General features: G+C 41.7%; 1 protein-coding gene across 1 annotated transcript; it reads left to right on the forward strand.

Annotated features, from left to right (window-relative positions):
• Positions 1–3,486: 3,486 nt before the first annotated feature.
• Positions 3,487–14,712, forward strand: MRPL15 (mitochondrial ribosomal protein L15). The gene is made up of 6 exons (XM_049829503.1): positions 3,487–3,625; positions 7,164–7,321; positions 9,960–10,125; positions 10,638–10,761; positions 11,980–12,360; positions 14,576–14,712. The coding sequence occupies exons 1-5, from the start codon at positions 3,527–3,529 to the stop codon at positions 12,315–12,317; spliced, it is 885 nt and encodes a 294-aa protein (XP_049685460.1). The 5' UTR covers positions 3,487–3,526; the 3' UTR covers positions 12,318–12,360; positions 14,576–14,712.
• The last annotated feature ends 12,655 nt before the right edge of the window (positions 14,713–27,367 follow it).

Here is a 27,367-nt window from a genome sequence, read left to right on the forward strand (position 1 = left end):
GCCGCCACGCCGCCGCCCCGCTCCCGGGCAGGCCCCCCCCACTCCCCCGCCCCGCCCCCGCCGAGGCCATCCCCGGACCCGATTGGCTGCCGCCGGGGCGGCGGGACGGGCGGCCCCGGGGCGCGAGGTGGGGGCGGGCCCGGAGGCGGCCGCGCGGCTGAGGGGAGGCTGCCCCTGAGCGGGCGCCTCTGAGGTGAGGGAGGAGCGTGGCCGCCCTCCGCGGAGCCGGCGCAGCCACCCGCGATTCCCCCTTCGGCCTCGGCCCCGCCGGCCCCGCCCGGCCCGGCCCGAACTGCGGCCGGGGCGGCGCTGGAGAAACTGCGGGGCGTACCGGCGGCAGGTAACTCCTGCCGGGGAAACCCCTCCGGGGAAGTCCGGCTGAAGCCTGGTGCATTGAGAAGCGGCAAGTCTGCGTGCGCTGGTGAAAAGGCAGGGTCTGCAACGCTGCTTCTGCCTTCGGGTTGCCAGTGGTTTCAAAGAGTTTGAACTGTCTATTTCACCTGTAAAAGGGCCTTTCAAATAACCAGATAGATGTGCCAGATTATACCGGCTTTTGTAGTATAATTTGTACGTGTCTGTGGTCTGAGTGTTTCCCTTAAAACTCATTTTTATGCTGTAATATGAGGCTGGGGGAGAAGAGGAAATTACAGTATTCTTAAATAGGTAAAGATAAAAGAGTAGGTCATGGGAAACGGGGAAACCGGCGCAAACACAGCAAACGGCATTGTTGGACAGAACTCATTTGTCCTCATCAGATCAGATGCCTTCATCACCAAATTAAGTCTCTTGGCTTACAGCCGAAGAGTCAATGATTCTTATTCATCTTGAAATGTATTGAGCTATTCAGGCACTCTGTATTGAAATTACTGGATCATTCCAGTCCATTCCAAACACGTAGACCGACTCTGAGTAAGTATGGCAAACACATTTCTATCAAAATGAAATACTTCGTTCTTTGTCTTCTATTCCATGCATCTTTGTCAGATATTTCCTCCCAGAAAGTCAATCTACTCATTGTATTTGCTGGGTGGTATCTGGCTAACGTGGATGCTTTTTTGGCAGCTCAAACAGCAGCTGAATGCACACTATACTTCTTTCACATCTTCCCACTGGCGTGTTCCATGCCAGGCAGGGACGTTTTTTTCACAAAGCTTTCGCTCCTTTTGCTCAACAACGTTAAGATTTTTAACAGCACGGCCAATACCGGAGAAGCCTTTGCACCAGCTGCGTAACATTAAACATGCAGCCTCTTTCACTGTGATTGTTAGGCTGCTTTGATACATAGTATTTATGCCAGGGGATCTCTGTTATTGCTCAAGTTGAGTTATTTCCGCGGGTAGCTTCTTGTGTTTTGATTTATCTCTACTTTAGTGTGCGTTCTTGCCTCACGTACTGTACCCGATTCAAATCTGTTAAGAAAATACAGTCTATGCATAAAAGATTCCTAAAAGATGAGGAGCTTCATATTATGTCAGGTGCTTATCAAGTATGCTGAACCCGACTCTTGCTATAGAGCATCCTTTTGGGACATGAACAAAGTTTTGTCTTCCCTCTCCACCATGCTATTTACCACGTAAATGCCAATTCCATGTGGCAGCCTGCTGATGAACCTCCAGCCAAGGAGATCAGTCGTCTTCTCATAATTAGACCAAGCTTTTAATCTTTTGGTCAGTACAGCTGGAATGATCTTAACCTGAATTCCCGGTTGCTGTTAGCATGGCTGAGGGTCACAGGAGAAATGCAAGCTCTGCGTGGATTGGGCAGAGGCGAGTCAGGCAGCAGTGGGATGGCCCGTGCGGGCATGGGGCAGCCTGCCGGTTACAGACAAACGTTCAAGGGACTGAGCTGCTGAAATGATTGCCGAAAACGTCTGAATTACGAATGTTTCGAAGACTTGTAAGTTGGCTGTCTCTTTACAGTGAGATATGAGTGATAGTTTTCTACCTAATTTCAAGGCTCTGCTTAAAGTAGTGAGAGCTTTACCAGGCAAAGTGTGCTCTAAACTATGTATTTTTCCCTATCATAGTGGCTGAAATGGACTTTGATAAGATGGTTGTGATAGCATATTCCCATACATTCTGTATGGTATGTCTAAATATTTTGATGGTTTTAATATTTTGTACCAGCTGTGGAAACTGGTTTGCTGCTAGGTGACTGTAAAAGTGAGAGTTGGTAAATAATTATTAGAAATCTTATACTAACACTATGATTGAAACAATAGACAAAAGCATAGCCAAGCAATTAACTAGTAGAGGTAGTTACTCATAAATTTTGCAGTTCTTTGCTCTTATGACTAGATGTTCCTGTACGCCAGGTGAGAACAATGTTGAAACTGACCACACGTGATTGAAGCTGCGTTAAGCTTCAAGATCAAAGAACAAGGACAGGAATAAAGACTTCAAGGACAGCCAACAGAATCTCAAATGGGTTGGTGGTCGCAAAAGCAGCCCTTTGACTCAAATGATGATCGGATGTAGGCAGTACTAAGATAATCAGTTGCAATTATTTTTATGTATATGTATACTAATCTGATTAATATGCAATTAGTTATTCTATATAACCTGTTAGTGCTAAAGCTGTGGCATGCACGCTAGGTGGAACTATCCCCCGTGCATCCAGTGCTGCAATAAAGAATGCCTGCTCTCTGAAACTCCAAAACGAGTCTTAGAGAGTTTCTTTGACCGACTTTTTGGTATCAGTTGTCCATACCACCATTTCACCTGCATTGTTACATTGTAGTTTTTATTGAATTTTTTTATTTTTTTTTTGAGGGGGGTAAGAAGCAATACAGATTTCACACTGAAACTCACAGATTCCTGCAACATGGTTTCCATTTCACCCCTATTTACTCTCAGAACTGGCCGAGCTCTTGCGTGGCCTTTTCTCCGGGACGTAATCTGAAGCAGACATTCAACACAGAAGGAGGTTTTGGTCAAACAGGATTTTGGGGACCATAAGCAGGGTATGACGCTGAGGAGTACCGGCTGACTGTCACAGCGGGAACCGGCCTTCCCGCCCTGCAACTTCTCAGCGGCAGCTTCCCCCACTCCGTCCTTCGCTCCGGTTAGCCTGCGCCAGAGGGTAACTAACTAACTAACTACCTTCCCACGGCTGTCTGGTTTTCCAGTAGGTCCACTTTTTAAGGTTAAAGCAGTGAAGGTGATCAAGCACTGCAGCAGTGCAAGGGAAGCCTCGAACGGTAAGGCACGTTCCCAGCCCGTTTCTGCCCTCCAACTTTTTGGATGGGCGCAGGGCGCTGCACTCTCATTAGGTCGGTGTTCTGCGCGCCGCCAGTCAGCCGTTTTTAGACGCAGCCTGATGGCTTGAAAGGCTTGGCTTTAAAACACTTCGGCGGAGATCTGTGTGAATAAAGGAAAACGAAATGTCGTTTGGGTCCGAGCCCCGCCGGCGGCGGCGGAGGCTGCGCGACACTGTTGGGAAGGCGCGGGAGGTGCGGTTTACGGTTCTGCCGTAAAGCAGCTCGCCCGGGCGGGCGGTCGCTGCCGCCCTTGGGAGGTGAGCGGACATGAGCGGGAATGGCCGGAGCAAGGCTCTGGAGCTGCTGCGGTCGCTGCCCAGGGTCAGTCTGGCCAACCTAAGGCCCAGCCCAGGCTCCAAAAAGCCGGTGAGTGCCTGCGGTTTGTCGGGTGGGTCGCGGGCATGCTTTCTCTCCGGCGGCAGGACTCTGCCTGGGCAGCGGGCACGCCCGGCCCTGGTGGCGGCTGCCTCCGGGGCTGTCAGAAGACCTTTGGGGAGGCTGCGGCAGGCCCAGGAGAGCGGCCTGGCCAAAATAGGCATGGGAAGGCTGAGGAATGGGTGGCATGTTGTGCGTGTTGGCTCTCTTCTTGTCCTTTGTGTGTCTCGTAGCGAGTGTGAGTAGCCATACCCACAGAGAACGGGCTGATGAGTGGCCCTAGCTAAACCTCAGAATGCCATCATTGGGGGGCAGAGGGAAACAGTAAAAAAGTAGGGAATACCAACTGTTTCTGGGATAGAGTAATACATTTGGAAAGGGAAGGTTAAAAGGCTTAAAAAAAAAAAGGAATGTGATGCCAGCCCGCAATTCCTGTTACTACTGCTTTCTCGACAACAAAACTAAACGTTCTCTTCCCTGTCTCCTTGTAGAGTGATAGAGGAGTAAAGAAAAGAAACCAGGATGAAACCCATCTGGTTTAGGAGAAATATCAGTGAACAGAGGGATGAGGTTCAAGGGCTAAAGTCATAAGAATAGAGAATCGGCAGGGAGCACCAAGCAGCACCTCCCTGTCAGTGCTTAAGGCTCCTCTAAGATGCCTACAGAGCTGGTGAGTGCTGCGTAGTTTTAATCCCGTAAACCTGGTGAGTGCTGCGTAGTTTTAATCCCGTAAACCTGTGACAAGAGAATGGAAATTCTTCCCCCCCTGCAGTTCTTGGGGTTCCCCTGTAAAGTTACTTCACTTGGAGCTGTGTATACCCAGCTCGGCCAGGGTCAAGCAGAACTGGAAGAAGCAGCCCTGTACAGGACTGGAGTGGTGATTCTTAAGCTTTTCCAAACTAATCCAAGTATTTTCAGGCTTAGCATCCAGAAGTTGTGAGATAGTCTGAACTTGAGGTTTACTAGAACTGATGCTTTCCTCATAGTGTTTGTCTCGGCACTTTTTGTTTTTCAAGGTAGCTGTTGGGTTTAGGAAAACACTTTTTTTTAAATCTTGAGAGTAGAGGGGTTTTGTACGTTCACTGGGTCTTTAGCAAGTAACTTGCAACTCCATCTAGGAAATGAGCATTCTTTTCCACATGTTGCTGCTAACTGTTTGCCTTCAGGTAGAGTTTGTACAAGTGAGCTCGGCTCTGTTTCTCTGGTATTTTTCTTTTCGTGTCTGACAGCCTTATTCTGTGATTAATGAAGTTCTCAGATAAGCAGATTTAAGAGCATTTGACTTCACAAATAGAAGTTGCAGCAAAAAAAAAAAAAGTTTTGATTGGCTCTTCTGACAGTCTAAAATCTGGTCAGTGTACTGATTAGATTCCATTTGTGACCAGATACTGTCAGTGTACGTGTGTTAACCAAAGTCACCGTGTAATCTAGTGTGTGTATGGGCAACTGCCAGAAAGGGTGGGTGGGTCAGCTGTGCCCTCCATCTACCTCCAGGTGCTCACACCCGCTTTGTATTTTGTACTGCTGCAAGAGGTTATGTGGTGAGCCAGAGCAGAGAACTAAACCAGTTGAAAACTAGTGACAAAAATTAGTTTTAATCTAGTTTAATTCCCTGACCTGTCCAATACAGAGCCACACAACTGCTTGTGTCAGCACAAGAGGTGCTGTGAGTAAAGAAGCATAGCGTGTGGGCTGGGGACAAGTCAGCTTCCTCTGGTGGCAGGGGTGTCTAGTCCACCTGCACTTGAACTCTATACTATTTAGTATTAATACAGGTAAGCTGTGCATCTTAGGTCAGATGATATTTCAAATTAATTAATGCATTTTTTTCTCATGCATGTCCGTACTGACTTTTCTATTAATATTTCAGTGCATGTTAAGTGGCCCACAGCTTTGGAAAACTTACAGACACAATAAAGAGCATAAAACATCCTAGTTTATGTCTTTGTGGTGTTAGGCTAATAATCAAGTACCATGATGTAATGAGCAGTTTTCAGACCTGAGTTTTACTCAATACTCCTTGCTGCAGTCTTAACTGCATAGAGTGGTTTGTAGGATTAGGGGTGCTTGAAGTTTGGCTCTCTGACTGTTGAATACAAAAAATGAGAAATTGAAGGGGCTTATTGTAGTCTCTTTAATAATGAATTATTTACATTATTATTGATCCAACAGTGACTATGCTGTGATTTAACCAAAGTTAGCTTATAGTACAGATACTGTTTAGAATGTGTTGCTTTACGTGTCTCCCAGCCTGACTGATTCATGTTGCAGAACACAATGGAGAATAGCAAATGTGTGAATTGTGTTGTGCAGATATGAGACTAGTTAGCAACATGACATTGCTCTTTCCACATGCGTTTACGCTCCAGTGAATGTTAGCTTCAATGGGAAAAAACTTTGTAAGATCAAATGGATCCATCAAAGTGGTGCACAGATGTGGTCGTGCCTCTTGGAGCTGAACAGTGAACTCTACCACGTGCAGCACGGCGGCAAGGATTCTGAAGCTCCTGGCTCTATCTTATCCCTGACAAAGCGTAAGAAATCAAAATGAGCCTTAGTGCTGCACATTTTTTAGTACATGAATTAAATGAAGTCACCTTACACAGAAAACTTGATTAGTTAGGTCAGAGTGAGCTGGCACCTCTTCATTTAATAGTGGTCGCTCCCAGCTGCTCATTTGGTCCCTTGGTTACTGCCTGTTTTGTAATCCTATAGATATTTGCATACCCATGAATTGTACTGAAGGGTGCAACTGACCTGGATTTTAAATTTTTTTTTTTTTTAAAAAAGGTTTTACCTTTGTTTATCTCTTTAATCCCATTCATCATTTGGCTGTGCAAGTGCTTCTGCTGGCACAAATAGGAGGTCAGTGCAAGAAGATTGCTGAACTGCTACTTATGGCCGCAATGCTACTTCAGAGTGCTCAGGGAACTAATAGCTTAGTATCACAGTCTTAATTTAAAAAATGATAAAGGTTTAAAATGCAATTTTCTCTTTTTTGATTTGTAGTCACTAGAAATGGCAACAGTTGTAAGACTCTTTGGAAAGTCTGAGTCTGTGAAAATAATTATATTTGTGCATAGCATATACAGTCTGTTTCCCTGCTCCTTGAAGTAGAATTGATTTTATTTTTTTTTAGTTTCTTTTTTCATTATCAGTGTTCAGAAACTTCTGAGCACTGAGCAACTTGCTCGTGAAATAGGAGAAAATATCAATAGTAAATTCAGGAAAATTCTCTAACTTGGAGAGTGCAGGTTATAAGAGGTAGGATTAAATACTAGTATTCATCTTATCGCAATATGTGTTCATGTATACTTTCAGACTCTTTGTGGTGCCCGCCTAGAGCTGTGGTCTGCAAAAATCACATTAACTGCTTTTCTGACTATTTTTCCCTGTAGAAAAGAGCTATCTCTTATTTTTTCCTTGAGAATCAGCATTTTTCTCAGTTGTTTATATCTCTGAGATCTTACGTTTTATAGATATTTATTTTCAAAGTAGTTGACTAAACGTATCATTGATTGTTTTCAAGGAGAAAAGACGTGGCCGTGGAAGATATGGAGGTAGGAAGTGTGGTCGAGGTCACAAAGGAGAAAGACAAAGAGGAAATCGCCCCCGATTAGGCTTTGAGGGTGGTCAAACTCCATTTTACTTGGCCATACCAAAATATGGGTTTAATGAGGGACATAGGTAAGTTTCTTCACATTTACTGAGAAATTAATCATTGTCTGCTTTTCTTGGATCTTCCTCCTGAAGCCAAAATCTAATATGCCAAACCAGGCCTAACTGAAAATGAGATATCCCTCTCAGACTGTTAGCTTCCTTACCAACAGAATGTTCAATTTTTTGTGATATTATTTTTTTAATTAATTCAGTTATTTTCTGTTGGTTTACAGCTTTGCTTATTTACCCTTTTCTTTGCATAATCCCTCGTATGTAGCAGGCTACCCTTCCTCCTACAGCTGAGTGCCTTTTACCTCTGAAACCACTCCTTCATATATGCTTGTTTCTTTTTGTCTGTCTGCGCAGCAGATAACTTAGTGAACTGACTGGGAACAGTCCCATTGACTTGAGTGAGGATGTTGGGCATGGAAATGTAATCCAAAGCCTTGCTTTGTTACTTCTCTTTGCTTTATTCACCTTAAGCTCTGATCTGCTGCTAGCCAAACAATTCTGCTTTTCTTCATTACTCAACTTTTTTAGCCCTGCAACACTGGTGTCTTTGTCTGTCTGTACTCCATCTGTTCCACCTAGGATCTTAACAGGCTCTTTGATAGCAAATCTGCTGGATGAGGCCAGTTTCACAGTTGTTCTCCTCGCACATTCTGCCTTGTTTGACACTTCAGTCCTCTTTTCACCTTGTGCTTGTTTGTGCCATGTCCATCTTCCAGCTTTTTAATGTTTAAAATTATTCTTCTAACATGTCTTTTCTCCAGTCACTGTTCTTAGCTGGAGAGCTGTATGCCAGTGTTTTATTCATTTCCTTCACTTACACTGTCAATTACAAAATTTTGATGTTTAAAAATTTTTTGTTGTTTAAAGCTGGTTTTGTTTCCTAAGATAGTATGTATGTTACCTGGGTCACTAACCATTTTGTTGCTTTTAGGTATGGTTATGAAAACTTCTGTACCCATGCAATACCCTTATAGGCAGTAGTAATAAAAACATGCCACCCCTAGCAGACTGTTCAAGAATGAAAAGACTACTGTGTATTTGTTTGTGAATTGTTAAACTTGCAGTTTGATTTAATGTTTCATTTGCTGATATAACTTCATCAAATAGCTGTGCTTTTCTATATTCCCATTCTTTATGCATGCAGTATAACTTACAGACCTGTCCTGGTTATTAAAGGTTTTCTCTGTGAGTCTTACTAGCTCTGAAGTGTGATTCAAACTCTGTTTCCAAGTACTGTCATTTTCTCCTGTTTGCTTAAGTTATTAAAAGAGTAAATGAGAAGCACTTTTGATAGCTGAAGACAGAGTGTAGATCTGCAGTCCCACAAAGGAAATGCTGCAGAATGCAGACACTGAGCTTCTTATGCTAACAATGGTCACAAGTTCATGAATAACCAACTGCAAAAATCCAAGCTTCTGCAGTGACAAGAAATTAATAGGGTCTTGCTTTTTTTTAACCACATCTGACAGCATGTGGAAACAAAGAAAGTGCTCTGTAATTTCTTTTCAATGTTGCTTGCAAAATTTCAATGTCAGGCTATTGTAAATGTTTTTCTAGTGAATATTGTAAGTGCACTTGAAAGATGTTATTGTGGCAGGATGGCAGCATGCTGGATGTCTCTGCCTGTTTATCTTCACCTCAGTCGTCTTTCTGCAGTCGTGTTCCTCCACTTCTAGCACTTTTGCTCTGTTAAGAACTGTCTGACAGTGCAAATTCTGTTGCTTGTCTGTCTTAGCTTGCCAGTAACAGAGATAAGCTTCTTCTCAGTTTTTCCGCTACCACTCACAAATTTCCTCTAGCAGTGGTCACACTGATTGTATGAGACAGTTTTGAGCATCAGCATAGATGGTATGCAGTAGGCATAGACACTGGGATTGGGAAAACTGTTCCAAGGATTGGTTTGTGTAGTAAAGTTAGAACTTCATAAAACACAAAAGTAGATTGTGTGGAAGCTGATGGCTATTGACAAAATATTCCAACTTCCTTTGGGGATATGGTTTCATGCATTTTTTCTCAATATTTCTCTTCCTTGGTGATCTTTTGAGGAAGATTCCATTCAATACTTGTGAGATGTCAGGTACAGTGATAATGGACTAAAAAATCCTGTTGGATAGAAGCAAGCTATGCAGGAGCACATGCGGCATTTGGCTGATAGCCTTTGACTAAATTTGTGGGGGAGAGCGTATATTTGGTTTTGACTCTGGGGATTTTTGTCAAATTTTCTGAATGTATCAGTGAAGCTACCAAACTGGATTTCCTTTGAAGATGGTAGCTCTTTAGCAAGAAACGCTGACACTTTAATTTCTTCATCTTTCTTGCTTCCTTAAACCAGTCAGCAGGTAGAGAGGTATTCTGGAGTAAATTGAGCTCAGCAACAGCAAAATGATTAATGTCATGTCGGAGGTGGGGATGTGTGAGCAAAGCTGAAGGCACAATGGAGTCTTGGGCTGTAACTAGGGCTTGTATTTGCATTAAATTAAAGTTTTTGTTTATGGATAGGTGTGTTTTAAATGTTTACTTGGTAGTTCTAAGAGTAGGTAGAAAATAGAATACAGTGTGGTGAATCTCAGTTGGCCGGTTCCTATTAAAGCTTCAATTTTGTAAGTGTCTCATTGTTTTGTTTGTTTGGTTTTTTTTGTTTTCCTCTCCCCAGCCGCAGGCGTCAGTATCAGCCCCTCAGTCTTCAGAGGCTCCAGTACCTGATTGATTTGGGCAGAGTTGATCCCACGCAACCAATTGACTTAACACAGCTCACTAATGCCAGAGGTGTAACAGTGCAACCTCTCAAAAGGGATTATGGTGTCCAGCTGGTGGAGGAGGTATGCATACAAGACACTTTTTACTTCAGGCAGGGTAAAGCCTTGGGTTTTCAGGTTTTCCATACCAGGCTGTCAGATTGTCCTTCCCATGTTTTGGAAGCATCTTTGCGTCTCTAAATTAGTTTGCTGTGGAATTTTTGTGATAATAAATCCACTAGAGGGCACTGTGTGTTCACACAAAAAAAAAAAATCCAGGCTGATGCTTTAAGACCTGAGAGACTGCAAAAATGATAGTTAAGGAGCACATAACATGAGGTCGAACTAGTATTTTAAAACAGAAGACTCTAATGTACTGAAAGAAATGTATGAATATTTTGGAAAGGCAGAGGGGTTTTTTCATTCAACCCAGGTGACTGAGTTAGAGCAATTTGGTTACCTGTCTTGGTGCAGGGAACAGACAAATAATAATGTTTTGCAGGATTTAATGTTTCTCACAACTTTGCAGAGAAGAATGAATGTTTGTCCAAAAATACTCATTTTAATGTTACTCTAATATGTGTTGAAATTTACAGGGTGCTGATATTTTTTCAGCAAAAGTAAATATTGAAGTACAGTGGGCATCTGAATTAGCAATTGCAGCCATAGAAAAAAATGGAGGTGTTGTAACAACATCATTCTACGATCCAAGGAGTTTGGGTAAGAACTTCTTCTCATTTCTGCCTTTTTTTTTTTTTTTTTTTTTTGTGTGTGTGTGTGAAGATTAAACAGTCCAAATCATAGTTTCAAACATAGTTCTTACTGGAAAATAATCCACTTCTATTCTAAAAGCTTCAACAACGCATTGTTATACAAATGTTGAACTGTAATGCATCCTCAGTTTTGCTTCTTTTTAACCACTCACCTGTTTAGCCCTACCAGTGTTAGTAGTCATTTGCCAATCAGCCAGTTAAAGAAATCCAAGTAGCTTTGTAAACAGAGGAACTAATAAAAGATTGTTTCTTTGAATCTTTGTCTTCTAACTTTCTCATGTGTTTAATAACACTAAGAAAATTCAGGAAAAAAATTAGATTTAAAAAACGCTGTGGATGTTTATATTTTTAATTTAAAATACTTTTCCAGTTAAAGTGAGGAAATAACTAAGTTACAAGTTCAGAATCATTCCAGTCAAAATGACTATTGTTTTCAGAACACTTTCACTGAAGAACGAGGCTTTGCTTTGCTTGAGGCTGCATCCTGCCTAATATTCATTCATGCAGTTTTTATTGACAATAATGGAGCTTTCATGTATGAATGAGGCTGAGAACAAGAGGAATAGACACTTTTAGTGTGCAAAATACGTTACCCTGGAGTGATACAATTTCTTTTTTTCCAGTCCAGAAAATAATCAAAATACTAAGGTTAAAAGGATCTGGAATGTAATTTGCCAAATTCAGTAAAACTTGAGGAGAGGATAGTCTCACAATGATTAAATAGGTGCATGTGCCATTGTTTCTTTATTTAAAATACTTACAGAAGCACTAAATTTGACATTTGTTGGTACACTGTGTAAATAGCTATGCAAATGGATTGCTTCTAACCTGGAAGTCAGTCCTTTAAGTAAATGGTGGCATCTAGCTTAGTTATTGTGTCTTTCCAAAGTGGGCATTCTAAATATATTAGAAGTAATGATACATCCAGATTGTCACTATAAATATCAGTTAAAACAGAGTTGTTTGTTTGGTTAGGTGCAACTTGTAAACCACCATCTCATTCTCAGCAAGATTATTCTTAAGGTTTGCGGTTTTGCTTGATGCTTTTTAATAAGACTATAATAATCTATTTAGCACAAAAAACTGAATAAGAAGGTGTCATTTAATGTCTTTAAATATGTATTATAAAGCATAGTATCTAATTTTGTTTCATGTTCACCCACAGAAATTTTATGTAAGCCAGTAGTATTTTTTCTGCGTGGCCAGCCTATTCCAAAGCGAATGCTTCCACCAGAAGATCTAGTCCGTTACTACACAGATGCCAGGAATCGTGGTTACCTGGCAGATCCATCTAAGGTTGCAGAAGCCAGACTTGAACTTGCCAAGAAATACGGCTATGTCTTACCAGACATAACGAAGGATGAGCTCTTCAAAATGTTAAGTGCACGCAAGGATCCTAGACAGATATTTTTTGGTCTTGCTCCAGGATGGATCGTAAACATGGCAGACAAGAAAATTCTAAAACCAACTGATGAGAGGCTGTTAAAATACTATAGCTCATGAATTCAGGACTGGAGACAACTGCAGGTGTACAGGAAACATCTGGGTATGAAATAATGGATACGAAGTGGTGTTTGTTTTTTCTAAGACTCCTGTTACACTAGACAAAACATAAATTTTTGTTTATGTAATCTTCTGGTGTAGATCTCAACTTCTTTATTGTCATAATACAGTGTATGAAAAATCTTAACATTTGGAAACGGTGTAGAGTCTGACATAAAGTGTGTGTTCGGGCACTTTCTCTTGCAATGATTTGCCAGTTATTTTTTCAGACAAAACGTTTCAGTGTTGCATTTATTTCAGAGGATGATTCCAAAGAATAACTTGACCTAATAAGTAGTTTATATTACCCTCTCCCCCCAAATTTAAAATCAGAAACGTGGCAGTACAAAACTAGTATTAGTTTTACAATCATATTACATAACATTATAACTTATGTTTTAGAAAATGGTATCTTGAATACCTCTAAGAGATAGACCATCTATTTTTAGATGGGGAAAATTAAGAACGACCAGAAACAACAAAGTACAGAGGAATTCATTAACCTTTTCAATTCCATAGCAATATTTTGGATTTTGCCACTGCCATCAATAGCACTAGAGCTTGAGAGGTCTTGATTTTTGACTTATTCCTTCAGATGGATTTGAGAAAGACAGGGTGCGCAGTTTAAAAGAACTTTCTAAATTTAGGAGAAAAAAAAAAAAGATAGCCATCTTAATCATAGAATTGTTTAGGTTGGAAAGGACCTCTAAGATCATTGAGTCCAACTGCCAACCCAACACTACCATGCCTACTAAACCATGTCTTGAAGTGCCATGTCTACATGTTTTCTGAACACCTCCAGGGATGGTGACTCCACCACTTCCCTGGGCAGCCTGTTCCAATGCCTGACAAATCAATGGCTTTTATCATTCAAACAGAATTTAAAACTTGTCCAGACACAAATGTGATATCATTAATAAAAATGCATAGCAGAATCAAGAGTCAAAGAATATTAGATAGTGACAGTGGATTGTGAAGGATGGGGGTGTGATGGACAAAGTACGCGATTGGATTCAGTTTTCAGCTTGATCACAGATTGCATATATGACAGTGGACAAGTGAATTTAGATGTCGTGAAAAGTTATGAAGAAATTATTTTTATGGGAAACAGTGTTTTAATCACACCAATTTGATACAATCTTGAAAAATATTTTCCAACAAATGTTTGTTTCGTCAATCTCTCCACAATACTATACTATTACTATGCAAGAATATTCTAGGTTTCATTATAGGAAGCTTAGGATTGGGCATTTGGGATGATGAACTGTCATGGTTTAAGCCCAGCCAGCAGCTAGGCACCATACAGCTGCTTACTTACTCCCTTCCCTCCCACTGGGATGGGGAGGAGAATTGGAAAAAAAGTTAAACTTGTGGGTTGAGATAAGAATGATTTAATAACTAAGTAAAAAAAAAAATATATATTACTAACAATAATAAAATAGAATAATTGTAATGAATAAAATAAAGAAAAAAACAAGTCATGTACAATGCAGTTGCTCACCACCTAGTGCCTGATGCTTGAGCAATGATCTGCCCCCCCTGGCCAACTCCCCTGTTTATATACTGGGCATGAAGTTCTATGGCGTGGAATATTCCTCTGGCTAGTTCGGGTCAGCTATCCTGGCTGTGCTCCCTCCCAGCTTCTTGTGCACCTGCCTGCTGGCAGAGCATGGGAAACTGAAAAATCCTCAACTTAATTGTTGCTAAGTAGCGCTTATCCTAAAACATCAGTGTGTTATCAACATTATTCTTGCACTAAATCCAAAATACACTGTACCAGCTACTAAAAAGAAAATTAACTCTATCCCAGCTGAAACCAGGACGTGAACCAAGCAGTAAATTGGAAGGTGAGAGAGGAGACTTAAGTTAATCTATCAGAACTTGCTTTGACTCCTCAGAAGTTAATGAGATGCTTCATAATTACATGAACTTTAATGGAAGCTGAATTTGGCTTTAAAATAAGGATAATTTTGTTAATAGAATGCAGGAAATGGTGCGGAAGACCAGAACACAGAAAGAAGTCTTGCTTTCCAATTTTCATGTGCCTTGGGAAATGCTACTTAAGGTTTCCTGTAGCTGCCAAACCATCCCATCTCCCAGGGAAAGCCCTCTGAGTGCCAGAATCTCATGTTTCTCCTGTATAACACCTGTATTTTAGTGTGCCTCAGGGTTGGAGGGGGTGAGGAAAAAAAAATTAAAATATCTTCTTTTTCTTTCAGAAAATACCAAGAAGTGGATGAATTTTGTTGGTGTTTGTCAACCAGCCCAGATTTTTGCTTCACTCAACAAACTGCCTTGTCAATTAATATGAGCATCTGTAATCACAAAACAAAATAAAACAAGTTTTCTATTCTCATGCTGTTTAAAGAATCTGAAATCCAGAGCTTAACAATGGAAAATCACTAATTTTTGACAACTTATGCTTCAGCTTCTATTGTTTGTTGTTAATATGTGTTAGATGCTATCAGTAATGGTTGTTCTCCTGACTTGTGGTTTAAGTATAGGTGAAACAGCAAAACAACACCAATATAAAATTGGATTGTGAATAGCAGGAATTTGGTCTTAGTGGCGTTAACATTCATATTTTATAAGGTGCACAACACTTTTTTGGCACATTGAGAATAATACTGTGTGCCAAAAAAAGTATAGCTAGTGTTAACTTGAATGTGAAGTAAATAACTTTCTCACTTTAGATGTATCCTGTTCTGCATCCTGATGATTGTTGGTTTGGAACCTTAAATGACAAGTAATACTTTTTTTTTTACTTTTTTTTTTTTTTTTTCTTTTTGTTATTACAATACTACTGCCTCCATTTGGGAAGGAGTTGGTTGGGGGGAAGAGTATTTATTGCCTTCCCTTATTTGTGCCATAATGTTTCTGTTTTTATGAATCAATTCACAATTGTATTTTGTGGAGGTAGTGGTACTCAACAGGAAAGCTACTTAACTGGAAGCAAAGAAGGAAGTTAGTCATATTAGTGAAGACCAGAAGACAAAAGTGTTTATGTATCATTGTGTATTTTGGGGAGGAGAAGGGGGGGGGGGGGCAACTTTGTTTCCACTCCTGCTCTTTGTATTAAAATGAACAAATTGCTCTTGGCAATTTTTTTTTTTCTAAATCAACTTCTTTGATATACACACGCGTGCACGCGCTGGTTTCTGTAGGTTTCTAAATGGTTTTCAGGTGAAAGGGTAACTTGGATAAAATGATAACAGTGAAAGAAAGAATGAAAACAGGAAACAGATGTCTGGTGACGTTGAGGGATTGGATAGCACTTATTCAGTGAACGACGTCTTAGTCACAAGGCAGCTGTATCCTGGCTCTGATACTATAACGCTACAAATACCTTGGAGCCAAAACAGCCACGTTCCACAAAATCCGGTCATTCTGCTTTATAAAGGTGATCTTTTATCATCTTATAATTGGAGAGGGCAAAAAGGGCTGCATGTTGCTTTATTTAAAATATGCAAGGCTTGTCTTTTTTTCCTCTCTTCTGTTTACAGTAGCTTGTATTTTATAATGGTTGTTCTGATTTTTATTTACTAGTGAAAAAAGTGACAAGGCTATAGAGGATTTCCTGTTCATTTTATCTCGTCAGGAGCACAAGTCTCCTGGCAACTGAATACAGAATTATCAGAACACAAATAAGTTATTGACAAGGTTTCTAATAAATCCATAATAAACAGCCTTCCAATGGACTGTTGTTTATACGAGGGTCAGGCTCACTGATGCAAGGCTCTAAGCCAGCACTGGCATCTAAGGCCATTCTTTTTACTTAGGAATATGTACCATGTTTTCATGTTCATAAGATAAATAATTGCCTTGGATATCCTGTTTTGATAGGGGGTTTTCATATGCAACAATGTATTACACAGCAAGAAGGACCCAATCTGCTGTAACCGGAAAAGCATTATCAGGTAGCTGAGGAAAAGAAGTGTTATTTGTGCCATAAAATACTGAAAGCCATGTCAATTTTTATCGACGACATCATACTTTTGAATGGTTCCTTGATAAAACTGATTACATATGTGAGACTGAAATAAAAATAAAGGCCTTTGAAGGAGTACATACCTTGTATCATACCTCGATAATTAGAAATCGCCTATTTCTTTGGAGATAGACTCTACTAACAGCAGCCAGTCAATACTATACTTACGGGTGGCTGACTGCAGACCCGAAATGAAGGAAGTTAAAATAGATGCATTTTCCCTTTTAGTTACATGTACAACAACATCATGCTGGCTTTTAATTCATTATACTTCATATTATAGTACTTGTGTTTAACAACCAAAAGTTCAGTGTGCCATTCACCGATTTCCAAAAAGGAATAAATGAATAAATCAGGGGCCCTGATCTGAATCTTCACTGGCAGTGTGCCAGCATTGTTTTGACATACAAGCATAATTGATGTTAGTGCTCCAGGAAGTCATATAAAAGTGATCAATTATGAAGATAGCTTCCCATTGCTATTTTATTCTTTTCTGGTTTATTGCTAAAATTTAAAATGCTGATACAAAGGTAATTTTGCAGAGTTGAACACTCACATGTTCTGTAAAAAATTTATCTCTCCATTTGAAATCGTTGCACAAGTTCCTTATTTTAAATATTTAAGTGTTATATTTACACATCGCTAAAATAAGAAAGATGCTGTGTCTGTCCAAAATGGCCAGTTTAATATTCCACATGCAGAATTATTTCTTAAAATTTCCCGCTAGGTGATCAGATGGGAACAGTTTGCATAACTCACAGTCTGTACTTCAGTTTATTGTTACAGTTTAGTTTATGAAAAGATGTAGTTAGAAGTCCAGGTGTGACAGAATTCTTACCCATTAGAGGAAAATTACAAACTTTTTAAGCTGCTTCATCTCCTAGCTCAGGTGGCCCGTATTGGTCTTTTGTAGCAAAAATATATGGCATTGCCTGAACAGTTACTGCGTTCTCAGTGAGTGGAAGCAAACTATCCTCAGATCTATTCTGTCTCCTTTGGTTGATATTCCTTCTGTCACAGCTGCATCTTCCCGAGGTCTCTTCTCGCTTCTCCCGTTGTAGTGGTGGGAACTACGGGGCTCAATCATTCTCACAGTGTCATCCTGTCTGGCCCACTCTGGGTTTGAAAATCTGGTTGTTTTATGTGCCTCTGGAGCAGGAAAAGTGTTGATCATTCCTGCATCTGTTTATATGAGGGGGTTTTTCGTGGCTTGAGTTTCCTGGACTGGTGTTGCTTTTGTTGTTAAAAATGTCAACAGCAATGTTGTTTACTTGTTAACCTCGCAGATTCCAGGACACACGCCGACCGGGTTGGAGGGCCCTTTGAGCAATGGATTCGGAATTTACTCAGAGTCAAGGAGCACTCCCTAGAAGGGTGTCTGTGCACTTAACTCAGAATTACACGCACTAGATACAAGGCTGAATGGATAGGCAATTTTGCATTCAGTACATCAATGCCCCAGTCAGTCTTCTTGCACTTTTGGAAACCCAGCCTCTGCAAGATTCGTTCTGTCTCCTGATAGGATTGTCCTGTCTGGTCTCTAATCTCTAAATACGGGCAGGTTAGCCTGAAAGTCTGCCGTTTCTTGATGTTAATATTTTTATTGTTACTCCTTGGGCAGGTGATGACAGCTAGAGGTTTGTGTACGTAGAGCAGCCTGTGAAAAACAAGTTGATGTGTAAATTTACAGTACACTTGTTCTCTATGGATTTTTTTTTGTGATGCTGGTGTAGTTTGCCTTGCTCCCAGTGTGGAGTACCTTAAATTAAGAAAATAAATTCACTTCTAATATCTGACAAGGGAGATACTTTCTTGACTTTGTTGAATGTAGCTGTGCTTCAGAGCTTCAAAAGTTGGAATCCAACTTCCCTATAAACTTAGTATAGTGAGGTATTGTCTTAATTTCAGAATTAACGCGAGTCTAAATTTACATTGCTCACATGTAGACAGTTGTTCAAGCTCATTTCATAGTCACCAGTAATCTGATTGATATAGTCAGTGGAGCCTGGAGAATTACTGTGTTTAGCCTGAAGCAGATACCTGAGCAACTAAATTGCACTGTGGGCTCCACTGACTGTGACCATAGTTTTAACATATAGCACACTTGTATACACCCAAAACTTAAGTATCTGGAGCTGAATCCCACTCTGTGTTTTCAGTGACCCAAGATGCTTGAAGTTGATGGTTGGAAGTTCTCCTTAGGGATCCACATATCACCAGTGTGGATTGCCTAGCTCACCATTGGGAAATTCTGAAGCTTGATGTACTAGATTGTATTTGTCTTTGAAAATAAGCATGCTGATTTAATAAAAACCAAGTCAGAGGACATCTTGGAGCCACGAGAGGTGAAAGGCTGGCAATCAGACAATCAGCATTATTTTACAACTATTGGAGACTGCAGCTTTTCCAGGATACAGAAATCAGTGGTACTCCCACCTGGAAGCCTTTGACTCTTTCAAGGTGGATGACTCCCAGTTCCCAGCCCTGCACTGGTATTGCCATTTAAAATTTGCCTGCCTACCTTCTTTGGCCCTCATGTAATATGTTGCTGATGTTTGTGATAACTCCAACGTATGTGTTTCCTCTGTAAGCAAAGCATGGAAATTAAAGTCACCTGAATTTTCAAAAGAAAAAATGGGAGAGGAGAATAGTACCACTCTGAGGTGTCTGCTTCAACAAGTGATGCTTGTAATAGAGAAGGTGACTGAGATACCTAAACACAAATGTTGTCTTGCTGCTCTCTGAGAACACGCAGTCCAGCGCATCTCTTAGGGTCCCCTCTACAACTACTGGGATGAATTGTGTTTGTATAAAAGACAGATTTGGGACTGATCCTTTGACAGATTTGGACTTGCCATTTCTCCTGTTTTCAGTGATTTCTGGGTCCCTGAAACCTCATAGATGTGTTTTTCAGTGCACAGGCAATCATTTATCCCTTCTTTTTTCTTTTTTCTTTTTCCTTTTTTTTTTTTTTTTTTTTTTTTTTGGCAAGGCAATTGCACTAACCACCACAGCAGGCAGTCTGGGTATAGCCCATGTACTAGGCTTGAGACTGTTCCAGTCAAAATATTATTCTACTGGTTTTATGTTGGACTTGGCTGTGGTGACATTGCTGCCGCCCTGACTTCTAGGACTTGAGAAATGTCTGGGCTAATTGTGACTTTGTTGTTGGGGTTTGTTGTTATTGTTGTTATTGGAAGGCTCCAGCCCTTCCAGGTTCATCATTAAAGACAGGTGTTTACTGTGGAATGATCGTGAGATGAATTACCGTAGCAAGGATGTGAATGTGTTGCAAAATTCTACCTGAGTCAGTTTTTCCACACTCACTTGTATTTATCTGAGGGAACCGAAGCACTGGGATGCTATGATATTTTCTGTCTTTGTTGTGGAAATCTGTTTATTAAGAGAACGGAAAAAGAAAATGGAAGGTAAGACCCTGTCAAGTAATTTTTGCTGCATCCTGTGAAAAGTGCGTGTTTTCCTAGTACAAACTGTTGCTCTCAGCTGAGCTGGATGACTTCGCTTGCAGCTTATTAAGACACTGCAATGGCAGCAGACCACTGTGGGCACTGACATGCAGCTATGGTACTGTAGTTGGCCCTAGCAAAAGAAGAGATAATTTGCACAGACTTGGGAACATAAGAATCAAGGTATGAAAGTCTCCATCTGAAGAGGTTCGAAAATCAGGAACTTACGAGTATTCTGCAAACACTACTGAAACTCCACTGCATATTTAATCACTCTTTGTTTTTGCTGACTGTGCTGTTATGGACTGTAAGTATTCAAGAAATTATTTAAAGAATACATTTTAGGTTTTCTTTGTTGTCCTTAGCATTTTCAGCCCTGCAGGGACCTCGTTTCCAAGCATTGTTCCTGTATCCAACGAGGCTAGAAGCAAATTTAAGAAGTGGGAGCCAGCATTTTCATGTGATGGCATTATTCCAGGAACTGGTGCTTTAGGATAAACAGTAAATATTGTGAAGCTTGCAAAACAGTTACTGATTCATTGCTTATACCCTGCTGATTTATTCATTGTTTGAGAGAGTAACTCCTCTGCTGTCTCTGCACCTGACCTCCAGTCACATAGCCTTGGCATGAAAGAAACATGCTGTTGTTTCCAGCATCCAAACCTGAGGGTGACAAATACTATATTAGCAGGTACATAAGCATCCCACACAAACAACATCCTCTTTTGCTCCTTTCCCCAAATTAGAAGACTGCTATGATGATTTGTAGTGCTGAGTTGCATCTGCTCACTGGGATAGGGAGAAGGTCCCAGTGTCCTGCTGGTGCAGGCAAGGCTGACACCTAGTGACCAGACGCATTTGTTCCTATGGGATTTCAGTGAATTCTGGTTCAGTCACTATTCTCTCTCTTTCCGGAAGGTTTAAACTTCAAAGTGAATAGTTAATTTATTTCATCATCATTTTGGGCCTTTGTTTTCAGTGTTTCTAGTGTACTCTTCTAAAGATGAAGTTAAGGTAGCTTGAAAGCTTGTTCAAACTTAATATTGGAGCCGTGAAGGTTTTGCATTTAGTCTCCTGGGAGCTGTGCATTGCAGCTGCTGTGAGCAAACTGTGAGATGGCTGAACTGGTAAGTTCAGAATATGGTCCTTTTGTGGTTTTTTTCCTTAATAAAACCACGGCTAACCTTGGTGTTTGGATTCTCTTTGCTTGTCCTTTTTTAAAGAATCCAAAATCAGACATAATGGGCTATTCTCTGAGTTGCAGAATTTTCTGCCTACTGATATCTGCTGAGCAGGGGTAGCATCTTGCAATGACACTGCTACCTGGAAAGCACTACCTGTTCCATCAGCACTGCTGATCCTTCTGGAAGTGCTTTGAGTTCTGTGCCTTAGCAAACTGCGTAATAAAGAGGAAGAGTAAAACCTAGCTGAAAGACCCTTCCAGAATGCTTCTGATTTTTCTTTGGTTATCTAGATTAATATACTTCTGAGAATTGTGTGTGACCTTTACCAAAAGGACCAGCCGTATAAATTTGGGGAAACAGCCCCCACAACGTGAACCAAAGCAGTTTTCTCCTTATACGAATAATCACTCACTCCAAAAGGAGACTGCAGAGGTTCTCAGTGGTTCCCCATGTTAATGCGTTCCACTTGAAACCCCATACTGAAGCCCTGAAGAAGCCTTCTTGGAGCAGTCCTTGGCTCTGGAGGAATTTTTTGTCTTTTAAACGTCTTTTGTCATTTAAATGTTTCTTGAAATATTGGAAATAAACATTTTGGTTGATTCAGCATGACTGTTTGCTACTAGCACTGTGTTTGGCTACACAAAGAGTCAGAGCTCAATGTTTTTCTGTGGCTGAAAGGAAACTTTGATTCTTCCTGAATGAAATAACTAGGAACTTGCACAAGCCCTGTGTTGTTGAACGGAAAAGGCAGGCTTTTTTTTCCTTCAGATAATCTTTTATATCTGACTCAGAACTTTGCATATGGCTCTGGTTCTGTATCTGGGGCATGTTTCTAATTAGCCCATGAAAAACAAAGGTTCTGTGCATTCTAAAATCCACTGGTTTGTCACCTGCTAACTATCTCTGATGGGGTATGCCTCTGGAGAGAGGACTAACAAATTCCCAAGGCGAATATCTCTGTCAAAGGCAGCAGATTCTAGTCTCTGAGCAATACAAGCCTCCATCATAGCCATCATCTTTCTGTAAGCGTGGGATTCAGGTGCTCTGACATTGTGTATAAGAAACTCATTTTTTTATGCAGAGCAGTCCACATCATCGTGGCCTATTTTTTTTTTTTCCATCATCACAGCTTTCACAGTTTTGTTCCAGGGCTGCAAGGGGACCAGCAAGCCTGGTCGTCCCTGCCTGACCCACCAGCCAGGGACCTGTTCCCATCCCCAGGGAGATGCCCGATGCCCCGGGGCTGGGGCTGTCCCGCTGCCCCCGGCTGCCCGGCTCCCAGCTGGGGCAGTGGGACAGGACAGGCTGCCAGCCCCTGCCCTGCTGGCCCCTCGCGGAGCCATGACACTAGGAATGAGAATAGCAAAACCGTCCACACACACGCATTCAACGCAGTTCTTTCTCCCCGTCTGAAAAACTGACAGTGCGATTCAGTGGGTGTCTCAAAAGTGTCGCCCAGTAACATTTGCCTGAAGGGAAAACTGTGTTTTCTTACTTGAGTTTGCAGCCGTCCTTGGTGTTTCTCCAGAAGGACCTCACAAACAGGGTTAAAGGGTAGTTCATTTCCATAGTCAGTTTGAATAATTATTTTAAAAATTCACAAAAACTGACTTCTAAACTTAATTTCATTTACACTGAAAAGCTAGTGATCAGTTATGAACAAGAGTAGCAGAACAGGTAAATATTACTTTGATCAGGTATAAGTAATAGAGAGAGTTCAAATTCTTCATTTTGAAAGCTAAATATTGGGGACCCTGAAAGCCTTGAATGAGATCTTTGAGTTTATAAGGAATGCAGTGTATAATGATTCCCCTTCTTTTGATTCCCCTTCTTTTGCTTTTCTTTTTTCTTTTTTTTTTTTTTTTTTTTTTTTTTGAGGTAACAGGAGTTTTGTTAATTGGTCAGACTAAGCCAATTGTTTTCATTATTTCAGACCACAAGTGCAGGATTCCTGCCTTTGTTCAAAGCAGCGTCGTGGGGAAAAATAAAGCTCTCCAGTATCAAAGTAACTTCTTGTGCCTACGGGGAATAAAGCCGGGCATCTGTTACGGCTCTGGCTCCGTGAACAGGTAGATGTCAAAAACCTACTCAGAGCCTCAGGCAACTTGTATAGTCTTTGCCGGTCCCGCGCTGCTCTAGTTACACTGGTAGGAGTAGTACCCAAGTAGCAGGTGCCCTAAGGTTGAGCTAGGTCCATATGTCTGCTCCAAAATAATGGGTGGTATGGAGCCTGGCAGTGCAGACATGGGAACACGTGCAGGCAGAGCCAGGGGAAACCACTCAGAGCAAACCCCTGTGTTCAGAACTCCCCCTGAAACCTCCCTCGCATGGTGGCTACAGTCCTCCAGCGATGTCCCAGCCTGGAGATGATGGCACAGAGCGAGCCCCATCACCCGGGGAGGTGCTGCCGTGTCCTCCTCTCCCGTGCCGTGACCTGGACGGGGAGCAGTTTGTGTGCCCTCCCCCTGCCGCCCAGATCCCTGGGTTGAACTGCTTTGCAGCTGGGTTGGGAGCCAAAGGGGTGACCTGCCTCCTGGTCTAGCAAGGGGGTTTGGAGGAGATTTTTCTCCTCTGACAGAGCTCACCCGCAAGGCCCTGCTATCGGCTGCACGTGGTAATGCGGCAAGAATTATATTTCCTTTCTTCGAATAATGGCAAACCCAGCCCGGACAGTCACTGGCCTAGCTCTGCCTGTTCATACGACCAACTACCATCATACTAAAGAGGAGACTGATCTTTCAGACTCACCTGCCTTTGTCAGAACTTTGCATGTGGTAGTGTAGGAACCAACAAGTAAGGCATGCAGCTCTGTGGGTTTTATTCTGATTGTATTGTACCCAAAATTGCAAGAGCTTTAGTGATACTTCTGACTATCCAAGGAGTCGGGCCACTTATAAATATACTTCCTTTTTATATTACAAGCTTTTCTACCGAGCCACTTGAATTTTAACTGTATTTTATTCATAATGCGACTGGATCCACCACACACTTGCAACTACGAAGTATAAAGGCACTTCCTAATTTCAGTCACAGCCAAAATTAAAGTTAAATGAAAGTTAAAGCTAAATGTACCTGTTTGATCTTAGTTCTTCTTCTCATGACTCAGGATGTCTCCCCACTGCACATTCACTTGAATTTTACAGAGCTGTCTTCTAAAAATACCGATTGATGAATCCTTAGGTAGAAGACTTTACACTGCTGAGATTGTCTGTTTGTTGGGTGTTTTTTTACAGAAAACCACCATGAAATGCATGATTCTACACTGAAACACTGTTTTTGTATCTCTACCCACTAATATTCTTTATCAGAAGTCAACTGTTTGTGATAATTTCTGCTTATAGGTTTATTGACTCCTTTTTGAAACAGGAAGTTTTGAAAATTCCGAATTCCACTTTCCTATAAAATCTTATCAACTAGTCCAAGTAAAGACATCAAGGTGAAGTATAGGCTTATGCATTAAGCTATACACTACAGTGTTATTCAAATAATGATGGAACTTTTGTGCGCGCTGAGGAATAACTGGATTTCTTTTTGTATGTTTGAGCAATTTGTTCAAATTATTGACTTGAACAGAAAACACTAAAAGAAAAAGGTTAAAAGGAGAATATAAAAATCTCATATGAATGAAAAAGTTACGGCACGGAAAAAAATTTAAAGGTTATTTAGTTTTCCTGGGAATCAGATGTGTTGTCTCTTCTCTTCGCCCATTTCAACCCCTTCTGTGCCATCCTTCCTAAGATGCTAAAGCCTCTGACCACTTGAAAGACATGTCTGAGGGTCCCACAGGACACAGATCATCCTGACTCATGGCACATTTCTGTTCTGATTAACCCCCCTGTACTAACTTGTTTGGATCAATTAGATTACTTATCTTCACTGGTTTTCTTCACATCCAATCTGAAAACAAATCTACACCAATGTCCCTCATTTACTACGAAAATATTGTAGTTTGGTACCCTTTGGCTGATAATCAAAACCCAATCAGCAAGCTACTCCTGGCTATTAATTTGTTTTGGTAAAATGCGTGGTGCACATAAATTGCTCATTTTGTCAAACTGCAGCCTGGCAGCTGAAAGTATACCATCCCTGTATATATTCTTTACAGAGTTTTCCAGTAAAACTTTGACCTGGATGCATGATAGTCTATAGTATTTCTGGAAGGCTGGTAGTAGTAGTCCATCGGTCACGAAGTTTGGGAGGCACAGATAGAGCAAGGGCTGGTGATGCTGACATAGCCACTTCTTCAATAGGCAGCAGAGCTGTCAGCTGCAGGCCCACCCAGAAAGGAGAGGAAAGGAAATATGCTCCTGTAGCTAACACTAATGACAGCTGACATTCCTAGAATATGATGGCACTTATCATGACCTCATACAGTCAGAAGCTGATTTCCTTCATCAGGTTCAGAGAATGCTAGTGAAGTTTTCCTGTGTTTTAGTCTGATACCCTAAGGAAAGAACTGTTTTGCAACAGCATACGCTTGCCCATCTGCGTATCCATTTGGATCCCTCGCCATTTCTTTTGAAACTTTTTGAACTGTTTCAGTTCTGCTTGACGGAGGATTGGACGTGTCAAAGAGAGAAAGGTCCCACAAGCCCCTTGAAGACAAGCAGCCAGACTGGGAGAAGAGGCTTATGTGTACCTAAACGATAGATGGGCTTAAATGTGACTTCTTCTCATTAGACACCAGCAAACGTAGCTCCCAGACTTCAGCTAGAGAAGCCAGGCTTCAGCAGGACTTATGCTGCTCATAAGCGATGGGTGAGGGCACGTGTCTCCCGCCTCTGGTGCTGTTGGAAAGATGCACATAAAGGTACTGACTGGAGAGGGAAACGATGAAATCAAATCCACAAAATATCCTGTCAAAAGTAAAACAGAAACATTTTTCCCCCAAACATTTGGCAGTCACAGCTGTCTTCATGCTGCTTGTAACTGTAGTAAGAACAACCCCTTCAGCTGTGGTGTAATTTATACAAAGCTGACAGCCTTTTAAGGTTAGAAAAATTATAACCATAACCTTCTGCTTTCACATCAACAGGTCTAAAACTTCCAAAACTATTCCAAGGGTTTCAGCTCAGCAAGTTGAATTTTTACATGCTGCTTTGTTCCAGTTTTGTCTTCACTTACTCTCTGCATTTTTTTTCACTTGCCACTCCTAAACAAGGGAGGCAGATTTTATTGATGGGTGTCAGACACAGGCACATGTGAAGCACAAACAATACAGAGAATAAAAAGTATTGGAAGCTGCTGTCAACCTAGGAGAAGATTTTCATTGACAAGATAATTTCCGAACTTTTTGTGAGATGATCATTCACCCTTTTTCCTAATTCATGCTATGCATGACTTGGCTGTGACTTTCGTTGATTACTCAGACAAACATAAAGAATAATGTCTTGCGTAAACTCGCTTTGCAGACGTGGACCATTTCCAAATTGCCTTAAAAAAACCCATGTCTTTCTTCCTTTGCTGCTAGTTTTCTTTGGGAGAGGAACCAGCTCCTTTTCTGCCCTGCCTGGAGCTGGGAGAACGCACCTGCCTGTGTGACTCAGTGGGAAACGAGGAGGTAACTCAGCTCCGCATGGGGGCTCAAGAGGCTGGCTGCTACTTCCCAGCATCTCCCAGGGGGATTTAGCCACCAAAATACGCTTATTCCTAAAACACTGGCACAGGCTGCCCCGCGAGGGCTGGGAGCTAAGCTGGCTGCCTCCCGCGGCCACAAAGGCCAGGGGTAAGGAGGGGAGCGGCAGCAGTCTCCAGCTTGCGGTCGTGTTTTTCAGCCCTGTGGGTTTTGTGCCATCAGCGAGTAAGGAGGCCGGTGTGTGCTTCTTTCTGACACCGACTGACAAAATCCATCTCTCTTGTTCAGGAGTGGCAAGTGAAAACAAACGCAGAACGTAAGCCGAGTCAGGTACAAAGCTGGAACAAAGCAGCGTGCAAAAATTCAACTTGCAGGACCGAATTTGCGGTTAATCCGCTTGGAACAGCTTTGTCAGTCGCAGCGGTGACCTGCAGAGCTTTCCCAGCACGGCGGCATTCGCCGCTGCCGGCGGGGAGAGGCATCCAGAGTTACACAGCCAGAGGTACACCCATCACGTCCGCCGCCTCACAAGAAGTAGAATTAAGGCCGAAGCGGGGTGAGGTGGGGTTTCTACCCACAAATCAAGCTACGAGAACTTGGACGACGTGGCCGCTGGGGGGAGATCTTAGCCCGGCCCGGGGGCGCGCACGGCTCCCGAGCGCCGGTGCGGGCTGCTTGGCTCCATCTCCGGGTCAGGAATTGAGATTAAAAGTCTCTCATTTGGGAGGAGAAGTCTCGGGGGTGTTCCGAAGCAGGAATACTTCCAAATGTGCTTTGCGCCACAACAGAGCGAGCTG

The sequence above is a fragment of the Accipiter gentilis genome, chromosome 2 (genome assembly GCF_929443795.1).
Source record: "Accipiter gentilis chromosome 2, bAccGen1.1, whole genome shotgun sequence".
Taxonomy (NCBI): Eukaryota; Metazoa; Chordata; class Aves; order Accipitriformes; family Accipitridae; genus Astur; species Astur gentilis.

What these genes read in the sequence shown, in the direction of transcription:
- MRPL15 (XM_049829503.1), top strand. Translation starts at nt 3,527, where the DNA reads ATGAGCGGGAATGGCCGGAGCAAGGCTCTGGAGCTGCTGCGGTCGCTG. An exon ending in GCCCAGGCTCCAAAAAGCCG is followed by an intron (nt 3,626 to 7,163) that starts GTGAGTGCCTGC and finishes ATTGTTTTCAAG; the next exon opens with GAGAAAAGACGTGGCCGTGG. An exon ending in GGGTTTAATGAGGGACATAG is followed by an intron (nt 7,322 to 9,959) that starts GTAAGTTTCTTC and finishes TCCTCTCCCCAG; the next exon opens with CCGCAGGCGTCAGTATCAGC.